Here is a 13,249-nt window from a genome sequence, read left to right as displayed (position 1 = left end):
TCTTGTTAAGTGGATAACAAACAAGTAGTCATAATTCCAATACTAAATCTAATAAATTAAGAAAAAACGCCACTTGCCACCCTCTCCAGGCTACATCTTTCATTTAGCTTCTTTTATATTCACTTTCAAATACAGAAAAATAAAAACTGTTTAATCAGTGGCTAGTTAGTTATCGGTGTAAATCTAATAAATTAGCGGGAAAAAATCCACTGCCTGCCACTTGCCTACTTCAATTAGTATAAGTTTTTTTTTAATATGTAGCTTATTCATTTTAAAATAGTCTAAAGAGAAATAAAGCCACTCACATATTCTGTGATTGTGTTGGGATGATCAATGCCAAGAACACGTTCGCTCATCAGCACGGCTCGTTGTTGGTATGATAGTGCCTCGCCGTAGTCACCCATGATGTAGTTGAGTCGTGCGAGAAGCCGTAGGCAGGCCGAGATTTCCGGGTGCATTGCCCCGTAAACGTTGTTGAGGAGGTTGAGTGCCTCACTGATCAGCTCATAGCCTTCCCGCAACAGTCCCTGCTGGATCTTTGACTGGCCACTCGTGAAGAAATGGTACGCATCAGTAGCCTGTGGGCAGAGATGTAACAAAATATTTTTTTATTAACTCACAAGTTGTATGTGAACGATTTATGAGAAGATCTGAGGAATGTCAACATTAAGACTACGGCATGCATTTTAATCACTTCACAACAGAAACAGACATGGTTGTAAACATTTGTTGATTGATTTCAGCAGTAAATTGAACAAGGTAAACCATTATTTAATCAAATAGATTGTACATTACAATGCATGAGTGCAAAAACCATATCCCAGCAATAAGCCAGTTCACGATCACTCAAGGATACAAATAATTACAAAATATAAAAAAATCCCGTAAATGGAGTTTTTTGGCTAACAATATTAGAAGGAACAAAATTCACCCTATATAACACAATTGAGAAAATTTGTTAGTTTTAATCCAAACAACAAAAGTTTGTAATCAGTGTACTATTTTTGGTACCTACCTTAGGATGCAAATGCTTGACAATGGGGTAGACATTCACTATGTCCTCCTCGTAGAAGATCTGCTTGTTACGGATATCGAGATGGTATTCACGCAACAGAACCTGAATTCCCACTGAGCGACAGAACGCTCGCATCAGTGACACGCGCTGCAGTCCATACTTCTCTATGGCATTGTCCACAGAATCACTGCAAGAAACGGGTGAATTTGTAATATTTCAGTGAAAACATACACCAATTCTGTAGGTAAAACTATTCACGACACATGAATTTACAATTTTCCACATTTACAGTGTTTTTAAATATTTTTTCTTTTCATTAACACAGCTCTAAAACTTTGGATGGGATCTAAACATCTTTAGGTTCAAATTTCAAAAGGAGAGAAAAAACGAACCTTCATGGAAATGCAGCACAGTTGAATCCCATTGGCTCGAACCACATCAGTGCTCAAGAAAGTGTTCGACCCAACCATTTGGTCAACAATGTGTAAGTGTAACTCGGGACATAGTTTTTGGTTTGAGCGTTGCAGTGTATTCAACCCTTCAGAAATCGCCCCAACAAGATTCTACTGTATATTTTTCAGCAGCAGCTGTCATGTATCATGTGTGTGTGTGTGTGCTGGTGTGTCACTAAATATTCATTCTATCTGTGTGTGTGTGTGTGTGTGTGTGCGTGCGTGCGTGTATATATGTATATATATATATATGTATATATATATATATATATATATATATATATATAAATATAAATAAGTGACGCACCACTCCAGTGTGTAGCTGTAGTACTCATCCACTTCATCAACAATCTTCTTCCACAAGGTTTTCGGCGTCTCTGACAGCCACTCGCTGTTTTCTGAAAACACACACAATACGGATTATGGTAATAACTAAAAAAGAGTTTTTACTCCATTTGTTACGTCCCATCACATATCAATTCGAGACTATGCTTTGTTTCAATCAACTGTAACTTCATCCATTATACTATTGGTTTATATCAATCATTTGGGCTGATTTAATACTTTGTTAATCCATATAATCTTACACAGTATGTCACACATGCTTTATTTATATGATTATTTCTATTTTCCCCTATTCTGAACTAACAAGTTTTATTAAAATACTCTTTAATTATCGAAACATGAATCATCTTGGTATGCAAATAGTTTTTTCTTATTTCTGTGTCAGTTAATCAGCACCAATGATGCATCAACAATCTGGCACAATAATGGGAGTAGTTCATTTTAAGTGTGGGGGGTGGTGGGAAAGGACCCTTGGACCTCTTCCAAAATGGTGCCTGGTCTTTAACTGATAGTAAATCGTTTCATTTTACTGACAGGAAAGTCATTTATGTAATTAAAGGAAAGCTGAAAGTTGGTATAATGAAAACAGCTAAATGGTTATTTTTTCATTCCATTCATACTGGTACCACAAACACAAGTGTAGAAACTTATGTAGCTTGAGAATTTTTTTTATTATAATACATTTTTAAAATGGAATGAATAGGGAGATAATTGCTTTAATACTGAGCAGTAAGTCCCAACCCATGCCAACTAACTAACAAATATGTAGCAAACTTACCAACACTGAACACAACACTGTGTTTGTTCCTTTTCTTGCTTTTGCGTTTAGCTGTTCTGCTTGGAATCTACACAAGAAAAAAGAAGAAGAGGAAATTAGCTGATTGATTGAAACATATTTTATTGCTTTTTAAAGAACAAATGGATTAGGCACAAGTTATACAACTTACTAGGACTTCTCCAAGAAATTAGCTATACCCAATGCGCAAATTATAAATTAGTTAAAATCTGTTCCCAAATTTCTGCATCAAATTAACAAATGAAAACTGTTTATATTAAAAGTTTGTTTTGTACCCATGGCATGAATCACTCACCTCCATAAAGAGTAGATGAGATTAACATGGAATGTTTTTATCACCTCAGTTGGTTAGGAAGTCCATAACAGCCCAATGGCTAGGTCCCTAGTCCGTGAGGTAAATTAAAAATATGAACCATTTTATAATGCTATTTATGGTCTGTACCCATGGCATGAATCACCCACCTCCATAAAGATTAGATGAGATTAACACGGAATATTTCTGTCACCTCAATTGATTAGGAAGTCCATAACAGCCCAATGGCTAGGTCCCTAGTCCGTGAGGTAAATTAAAAATATGAACCATTTTATAATGCTATTTATGGTCTGTACCCATGGCATGAATCACCCACCTCCATAGAGATTAGATGAGATTAACATGGAATGTTTTTATCACCTGAACTGATTATGAGATCCATAATAGCTTATTGGCTAGGTCCCTTGCCCATGAGGTATTACATGTGTCTATGCAAATTTAAAATCACATTGAAATTAACTGCTAAACAAAATATTCCTTTAATGGGGTAATATTATCTCAAAACACAAACAATAACTTTTGTAGTTGTACTGACCAACTGTTATTAATATCAGAAATAAAACATAACTGATAGTCATTTCATTTTAACTTTTCGAATTTTTGAGGTTAAGAATCAAGCATACTTTCCCATGCACACACTTCAGCCATGTGGGCTGTCTGTCTGAACAGACATTAGTGATTAGGTGTTAGTAGTTAGCGAGTGGTAAGTTGATATAGTACCCTTACACCTCCCTATGAGCTGTTAACACTTGTAGTGGAAGCCAGTACCAGTACACAAACCCAGTTTCTCAGATCTGAAAGATCTAGTTCAGTCCGTAGATTGTTCGCCTGAAGTGCTTGGGGTTATAGGATCAATGATCCTCAAAACACCCATTGGGTTTTTCCCATCACAACAAATGCTCCAAGACTGGTGCATCAAAGGTCGTGGTATATTTTAAAGTGCAGATAAAAAGATACCTGGTTGCTTATGGAATAAATGTTTGCATCCTACAACCAATGATTAATTAATTAATGTGTTCTAGTAGTGTCATTAAACACAACACAGTTTTAGGTATGAAGTCTTAATCACTATACTACTAAGGATAGATAGTCGTCATTTTAGTCCTTTTATGTCAAGTACAAATAAGCCAAAACCAACTGTTAATCATTAACTTTTGGTCAGGATAAACAAAACAAAGAAATGGTTTATTTAACGAAGCACTCAAAACATTTTATTTACGGTTATATGGATCACTGGTCGGTGCAAGTAGTTTACACCTACATAAACAAAAATGCTTTGTGCCCAATACAGTGTGCTTAAACTTTAATGGAATATGAATATGTAAATCAATTAAAATAGATGTTTTCTGAAAATGTAATCAATGGTCCTAAACACATTTTAAAGTTTATCTATGACAATAAATCGGAACACAATAGACTGCATGTCTAAAAAACATAAATTGAGAAACTAGAAACAAGATAACACAGCTGAATATATTCCACCTAAATCATTAACAAAATTGTACATTTGGTTAATAATTTAGGTGGAATATACACAGCTGTGTTATCTAATTTCTATTTTCTCAATTCCATATTTTGATAGTACGATTTAATTAGAAACATGTAGCAGACAGATATAGAATTTGAGCTACATTTCCTACCTATTTTAAGCCAAATCTTAAAATGTGCCATTATGTTATTGTACCCATGGCATGAATCACCCACCTCCATAAAGAGTAGATGAGATTAACATGGAATATTTCTGTCACCTCAACTGATTATGAGATCCATAATGGCCAAATAGCTAGGTCCCTTGCCCGTGAGGTACTAAAATAATGCTAAGAAAATGAAATACCCTCCATAATAACCCTGTGCACTGCGGTACAAATTACCTCATTTATCACATGACCATGTATCCAAAATGACTAACGTTTTTTTTTAACTTTAGGTGAGACTATGAATAAGAACAAGTGCAGCTTTGCAAAACATTAAAGGAAACATGTCACGTGACCTATATTTGGCACCAACCAATTAATTATAAATTGAATCACCTAAAAAAAAATTACTTAAAATATCTCCATAAAAAAACCCCCAGATACGAACTCTTAGCGGAAATTGCCGATCTTTAATGAGCAGGGCAATCACGAGGTCCGTGACGTCAAAGATGCGTCACTTGATCTGAAGCCTTACATTTAAAAGCATTAGTCCGTACCACTCAAAGAATCTAAGACTTGCACAGCTTACCAAAACCATGAGTGTTCGTTCGCAAAACGTTTTGCCGTATCAATTTGAGCCGTTAGTAAATGAAGACACACATTTACTTACAACAGTGATACTGAAGAAAAAACGGATAGTGAGTCGGAGGGTGGAGAAACCGATGATGCCAGACCAGACCGGTCGACCAATTTACAGCCCGGAGCCCGAAAGTAACCCGGAGACAAAACCAAAACTCGGATGCTAATGCCGAGGTGTATATACTGTTCATATTTAGCATAAAGATACACCTCGATATGATGTATTTAAATATGTACAAAATATAAATGTAGGACAATTTTATTTTTTAAAAGAAAATATAGCATTTTTCATGTTCGGGCTGTACATAATGAAATCTGTATGCACAGTGTAAACAAACGCTTTAATTTACAAGGCGCTGCACTTTCATTAACCTGACTTGTAAAACAACATAAATGACTTGAGAGTATAATCAACTTTTAAACTAAATATATTTCAATTGCATCAATAGAACGAAATGGGGTTATAGTATTTTTCTCTCTTTAAAAAAAAGCAGCATATTATTAGGCCTATTGGTAGGGTGTGTGAAGTAAAAACAACCACTCACGATACCCATGTGATAATTTTCTTTTCTTTGGTACTACGTAATTGGTCAGTTTTTTAATTTTAGATGGGAAAGTCTACTTAATCAAAGGTTTTACAGCATTATTTACAGTAATGAAGCAGGGCGGCTGATAATGTCCATTAACATTGTACTATAGTCGCGACAGGTTACGCCACAATACCCTGTGATCTTAAAAAACTGGCAAGTATTTTGTACGTATGTCTAGACAGTGGTAATCACTTACCTGGTCGATACCCTGCAACATACACCTGCCAATCAGGAATCACATGTGCAGGCCACGGAAAGAAAGGACCAATTAACTAAAACAACATTCCGATTTTCAAGTCAGCCCATGGATGAAACATAATAGTTATTTCGACACCGACAGTAGTGGTTTATTTTGTATTGAACTTGTGTTACTTTGGGGAGATTAAAATCATTATTTAAAATTATTATTATTTTTTTTTTAAACATATTTAAATACATCGTACTGAGATGTATCCTCATGCCAAATCCTATGTTTGTATATGCCATATTTAATTAATTATTTAACAGATTTTGTTATGTAGGCCTAAACATGAAAAATCTCTTCTTTAAAAAAAAAAAAAAAAAAAAAAAAAATTGTTTTAACATATATAAATACATCATGCTGAGGTGTATCTTTGTGCCAAATATGTACAATGTACACCTCGGCATTCGCAACCGAGTACTGTTTTTGTCTCTGGGTAACGTTTGGGCTCCGGGCTGTAAATACTAAAATAGGCTGACACCAATGTACTATGCGGTGTTGGTGTCCAATCTTTTGTTTTGCGATAAAATACACGCGTCTTTCTTCGGATACAATCCTTTGGAAAACCGTAAAAAGACAATCCCGATCGTTTAAACTGTTTATTTTTACACCCAAAGGGCGCGCAATACGGCACTGCTGGACTGAAAAGATCGCAAGGCCCTTACTCCATATATAAACAGTTAACAACAATGGAAGAGTACAGCGGCTCTGACGTCACTTCCCTTTTTTTCCCGAATGCTCACGAATAAATATGCATAAATCGTACTTTGATACTGATTGGCATAATTTCTTTATTTTAAGTTAACTACGAGTATTTTATTGTTATAAACTTATTTGTATATTATTTTGATATCATTTTGCTTTTAAAATGAGCTATAATATGGTCTCGTGACATGTTTCCTTTAAGCAGATCCACAAAACGTTATGTAGATCTAAACACCTCTTCCAAACTTTCCAGGTCTTTCAGCAACGCTTAATGGAAACTAAATTTTTTTTAATATATACTATAAAACATTAGGGAAAAAATGTGTGCATATATATTTCACATCAATTGCATCCAGCTTCAAGATGCAAAATTTATAAGCATGCATTATTTTTTTTATGTTGAGTATATTTAAAATACCAACATGCACCCAGAATATATTCACGAAAAACCTATGTCATAATATTAATCCATTTTAGAGTACCTAATTGCAAAATAATGGCATACAGCAGGATAAAAAACTGTTCAATGTCTTCCTAATAGTAAATAATAAAAACCTATTTACAGTATTATACATTATTATATTAGACAGTTTGAAATACTGCACGTCGTACCTCCTCTGTTGTGACTTGAGCATGTGGTGTGGGATACGAGCCGAGGTAACAGTTGAGGAAGTGGGTGATGGCGGACGACAGGTTCACGAGATCCACTCCCTGCATGTATGTCTTGAAGATTCGCTTCGCAGCTCGACAGATCAACTCACCAACAGCAATACTCTGAGAAACAATCAACAAGGTCACAATGTGAGCTTCCAAACATTAAAAACAATTGTTTGCACATTTTAACAATTAAAAGTATAAGTTACTTTAATCCCAATTCCACACAATCTCATCGTAGTTTGCCATAACTTCAATCTAGGTGTCCAATGGAATTGTTTAGTGTATATATATATTTTGTTCTTATTATTTAAAAAATATTTTTTATGCATATTATAAAATTTTAAAAACTTGTTCAGACAAATTAAAAAGCCTGTCAGTTTCTTCAGTTACCAATTTTGAACATAATACAACCATATTTCGAGAGAGAGAGAGAGAGAGAAAACAGGTCAACTATTTAACAATATAAATGTAAATTCTATCCACAAAAAAAAAGGACTCACATATACATATGACACTGTTGAATATTTGGAGAATATATCCGCCACTTTGCCAAGGTAGCGCATGTTAATTCCACGGTTGTGCATAGCTTCACTCAGTGTCAGTCCATCAATCGGCGATGATGTGTGGTCTAAACAATCATTCACCTGCCGAAAAGAGGGACAAAAATAAATGATAATATTCAGATACTTTTTTGACACCACCACCAGGCATTCAGATGTTTAAAAAAAAAAAAAAAAAATCTAAACGATAGGTTTTTAAAAAAATTAATATTACTTAATTATTGATGATAAGACTGCTTATTCTTATACTGTTATTCAAATAGATTTCTGAAAGATTTTCTGCTCAACAGCCCAGAATGGATTCTAAAACATTATTTATAAAAGGAAGGAAGGAAATGTTTTATTTAATGAGGCATTCAACACATTTTATTTACGGTTATATGGTGTTGGACATATGGTTAAGGACCACACAGATATTGAAGGAGGAAACCCACTGTCTCCATTTTATGGACTACTCTTTTCGATTAGCAGCAAAGGATCTTTTATATGCACCATCACACATACCAAGGCCTTTGATACACCAGTCGTGGTGCACTGACTGGAGTGAGAAATAGCCCAATGGGGCCCACCAACGGGGATCGATTCTAGACTGACCGCGCATCAAGCGAAATTTTACCACCAAGCGTTATTTATAAAAATTAATCTTTACTTTTCAAATCAATAGCAGAGAATGGAATATCTCTAAACATTAATTATTTTCAAATTTTTAACACATCAAAACAGTTTACTTATATAAATGTACATAATGAAGCACAATATAAAACCATCAAATCCTATGAACTTACCAGTGTGGGAATCTGATGCAGTAACAGAAATTCAGCAGCGTCTTTCACAAGCTGTTTTTCCATCTTGAATATTTTACTCTATCGACAGAAATAACATGAAATTGTAATATTTAAAACAGCAAACACACAACAGTCACTTAAAATAAACATTTAGCAGGTAGCACTATACCAACACAGAACTTCCCTGGGTTAAAGTTCAAAGTTCACCCAACCCAATTAGTATCTTGTTTACTTTTAGGGTGGGGTAGTAGTATTTATATTCAAGGTGTGTATGTTGACTGAAACATTACATGTAGTAGTTTTAGCCATACATGTTGCTATTGTCGTCTATTGGATTTTATGTGTTAAACACCTATGAATTTTGTTTTTTGAATACACAGAGCACTTCAGATATTGTTGGCCATTAACTTTCATATTTTCATAAACATGTTTAACTCTACTAACCTCTGGGTCTGCATGCTGTACGTGTGGCTGAAAGACATCGGGGTTAAAGGTCATAGTGAATTCTGGAAGACAAGAAATTTAAAACATTAGAGAGGTTTAGACAGAAGTTACACGTAGCAGCCAGTTCTTTGTCAATACGGAAATGTTTCACATTCAAACTGATATCAGGGCTGTACACTGATCAAAATCCTAGGGGTGGGGGTGGGGGGGGGGGGGGGGGGGGGGGGGGGGGGGGGGTGGGGGGGGGGGCATTACTTTTTATAAACAAATAAAACACTATACAAATTAAATCCTGAGATGTATATGCTATTTTCTGGAGTAAAAAAAAGAAAAGAAAAAAAAGAAGAAAACAAAACAAAAACTGCCACCCGCCCACCCCCCCACCCCGAGGGTATGGCCCTGGATATGTATGTTAACATATGTATGCTAACCTGTGGGCACACTTATTGGATTTTGTAATAATATAAATTTACTAGTAAATCGAATTATTTAGATGTAATTTTTGTTTATGAGCATGTAATTCAAGGTATAATCTTTTCACTGCACAAGAAAAACAAATAAATATTTTTGATCATTATGCCCCTTTAAATTATATATTTTTGTTCTCATATTTGAAGGGAAATATGGCCGACTCTGAACACAGGTACAATGTTCTTGTGTTATTTTATACACTTTTCTGTCTGGACATCTTACCTGTCTCACTAAGGGATCCCACAGCTTTAGCAGCTTTCTTGACAATGTCCCTTGTGCTCTCTTCAACTAAAATAAATAAAATATATAATAAAGTCGAAGTTCAGAACAAAACATTCAGTTAGGATCAACATTTGAAACATATTTCCACAAATCTCTATTCTGTATTATTTTCGGCAATACTTACAACTAGAAAGATATTTCAATGGAAGGGTAGAAATTAACATTTGTTTTGTTTAATCAGACCACACAAAGCACCTTGATTTATTAATCATCAGCTATTGGATGTCAAAGAAGAATGTAATTACTCGTTTATTTATCCTAATGAATGTTAAAAACAATTCCTAGTATGTGGAATAATACTTATTTAATACTATCACTTTCAACAAGGCCTTTACAATTACCCAATACTGATGCTTTGAAACGGTTAAAGAAACATTACTTACAAGTCTGATTGTCAGTTCCCGTAAGAGTTTCGACAATTTTCTTTGCTTCTTCCGTGGCAAGGGCATTAGCATCAGAGTTATCCTTCTTATTACAATCATGCTGACCATTGATAAGTTCTTCAGTTGACTGTAATCAAAGGAATATCATGGTTTTAAGCTACATTAATTTCAGGTAATATTAATGTTATTAATCTATATATGCTATATAATAAGGAAACTGTTTTGGCAACACACCACCATTTGTCGTGTCATTATTTGTAGTAGCAGCTTAATATAGTCGGGTTTAGGAAATAGTTCCTCATAAAAAATAAAAATAATAACCATACAAAATTCTGATATGCTTTTTGAAATCTTTCTTTGATGATTGACTACCAGTAGAGTGACCTATGTAGTATTTAAATAACTCAATGGTTTGAATTTACTTGTATGTAGTACTAACTGATAACAACTATGCAAGTGGTATAGTGTAGAACAGCAACACAAGGTGGTGCTCAGGCATGAGAGCTGTTACATGAAATTTTTTACACGGTACTTGTCAGTTGAGAGCACACCTTAAAATTAGTTATCACATGACCCTCTCGACAGTTGTATTTTACATAGAATATATTCTTACAAAAATTGTATTTGAACTGCATAGAGTAATTAATGGTGGTGTGTCACCTTTTCTTTTTGCACTACAACACACCTTGATTTCCAAGGTCTTCTTTTCGAGAAGAGTTTCAGGCTCCTTACTGTCCACTTCAATCACCTTGTTCTGTTTTGCCTGCTGTAGTTGCTGAAACTGGAAGGCTGCATGTCGGACAAATGCAACATATCGATTCCTGAAATTAGAAGTGTTACTAAATTAATATATTGTCATAATTCTAGGTGTCCAGCCAGTGCTCCGCGACTGGTATATCAAAGGCTGTGGTATGTACTACCCTGTCTGTGGGATGGTGCATATAAAAGATCCCTTGCTGCTAATCGAAGAGAGTAGCCCATGAAGTGGCGCAGCGCGTTACCTTTCTCAATACCTGTGTGGTTCTTAACCATATGTCTGACGCCATATAACCGTAAATAACATGTGTTGAATGCGTTGATAAAGGAAACATTTCTTTCTTTCTTTAATTCTAAGTGAGATGTAAATTGTTTTTTCAAATAAAGTATTCACTGGCAAAGATTTAAACATGCATCATAACTAATATGAAATAAACAGCTGATGAACAAAACCTTAGTGACCAATAATCTAAAAATAAAATTATTAAAGCTACTCAACACCTCAAAAGTACATCAAGTTTAAACAGTAATGCACCTTAGATCAAAGTAAAAACAACTGCTGCATTGTCGCATTCATTAAATGATGGAATAAGAGCACTACTAAAATAAAATGCTATATACGTCAAATAAAAATAGTGTCAAAAATACTCTGCTATAAAATGATCTATCAAGTATATTACTGCACTTACTCAACGAATGCTTCAATGAGTTCCTGTCTTAGACAGGCCAGCTTGTGTTTGTGAGATTTGGGAAAGCCTTGGTCTCGGACCTCCTTGCTCAGCTCATCATCGTCAACTGAAAAGACATCACAGAAGGTAAGTGTCTATACTGGAAACGTGTGCCACTAGGAGTGAAAGAAAGAAATGTTTTATTTAACGACACACTCAACACATTTTATTTACGGTTATATGTCGTCAGATATATGGTTAAGGACAACACAGAGTTTTAGCCAGAAATTAACCATGCAGAATTTTGTTTTAAAGCTTATGTTTTGATATAATTTGTTATGATCAGGAAAGCACTAGAAGTAGCACTGAATTAGAGCGTAAAAATTAAATTTCAAAGAAAATACTGGATGGGATATCAAGTTAAAACTAAAAGCAAAAATGGTTTTTGAAAAAAAACCTCGCCCACTCTATACAAAAATTTACAAAAGATAATTTTCCAGCACTTCAAATCCAATCTACTTTGTTCTTGTTGCTGAAAAATCACACCAATTAACAACATTCCTAACAAGTGTAACCACATTTCACCACACACCTACCTGGAAGGTAGTTGACATCTGGAGGGAATGTCCTGAGAAGGTCAAGGACATAGTGTCGCTGATCATTGCCAATTATTCCCTGAAACATAAAATTATGTACATATAAAAGAAAATTATTAATAGATTTGAAAATAAAAGCCCATTATGGATCTTTACCACTGGGCTACGTCCCGCCCCTGATCACTTCGAATACCCTGAAAGTATCCAATTAGCACTATGTCTGACTGCACAATAATTTCAATTAATTTCATTTCAATTTATTTTCGTGTTTATATTCACTTAAGGTTCAAGCATGCTGTCATGGGCACACACCTCAGCTATCTGTCTGGGACAGTGGGTTAGTTGTTAGTGAGAGAGAAAAGGGAGTAGTGGTCTTACACCTACCCATTGAGTCGTTAAAACTTGCTCTGGGTGAGCATCGGTACTGGGCAACAAACCCTGTACCTACCAAGCTTATGTCCAATGGCTTAACACGCCACCATGTGCCTACCGAGGCAGCATTTACATTGCATGCACTCATACATATAACAGACATGCATGTCTTACAGATAAACAAATTAAACATGTGATAACATGGAAATTGTGCTGACTGCTGCTCAGTGGAAAAAGACACATACTAAAAACATTGATCTTTTTTAATTGATTGAAACATATTTCAATGCTTTTTGAAGAACAAGTAATACAATCGATTTTAATTCTGTGTGGTTCCAGTGGAATCATGGGCTAAGGAGATTTATCTATAAATTCTATTAACAATAATAATTAGTAAATTACTTACCTTGCATTCAATTGATGAAAATAATTCAATTTCTTCACCTTTATTGTTTAGCACCCTAAAACAGACATTAATTAATTAGCCATTTATTGAAGCTGACCGTTTGATTGTGACATTGCAAGAAAGACCTAGACAATAACCA

General features: G+C 34.8%; 1 protein-coding gene across 2 annotated transcripts in view; it reads right to left on the bottom strand.

Moving 5' to 3' along the window:
- The window catches only part of LOC121367973 (clustered mitochondria protein homolog), a 64,143-nt gene that overhangs the window by 18,450 nt on the left and 32,444 nt on the right, over positions 1–13,249 (bottom strand). For both annotated transcript variants that reach the window (XM_041492447.1, XM_041492448.1), the window contains exons 16-29: positions 13,111–13,165; positions 12,333–12,411; positions 11,758–11,863; positions 10,998–11,133; positions 10,313–10,439; positions 9,870–9,935; positions 9,177–9,238; positions 8,733–8,810; positions 7,888–8,031; positions 7,343–7,504; positions 2,591–2,657; positions 1,775–1,865; positions 1,016–1,202; positions 306–578 (exon numbers count right to left, since the gene is read on the bottom strand). In XM_041492447.1, the coding sequence (XP_041348381.1) occupies positions 306–578; positions 1,016–1,202; positions 1,775–1,865; positions 2,591–2,657; positions 7,343–7,504; positions 7,888–8,031; positions 8,733–8,810; positions 9,177–9,238; positions 9,870–9,935; positions 10,313–10,439; positions 10,998–11,133; positions 11,758–11,863; positions 12,333–12,411; positions 13,111–13,165 (1,633 nt within the window). The remainder of the gene's footprint in view (positions 1–305; positions 579–1,015; positions 1,203–1,774; positions 1,866–2,590; positions 2,658–7,342; positions 7,505–7,887; positions 8,032–8,732; positions 8,811–9,176; positions 9,239–9,869; positions 9,936–10,312; positions 10,440–10,997; positions 11,134–11,757; positions 11,864–12,332; positions 12,412–13,110; positions 13,166–13,249) is intronic.

The sequence above is a fragment of the Gigantopelta aegis genome, chromosome 3 (genome assembly GCF_016097555.1).
Source record: "Gigantopelta aegis isolate Gae_Host chromosome 3, Gae_host_genome, whole genome shotgun sequence".
Classification (NCBI taxonomy): domain Eukaryota; kingdom Metazoa; phylum Mollusca; class Gastropoda; order Neomphalida; family Peltospiridae; genus Gigantopelta; species Gigantopelta aegis.
The sequence above is the reverse complement of the archived record's forward strand: the minus strand, read 5'-3'. Positions and strand labels throughout refer to the sequence as shown.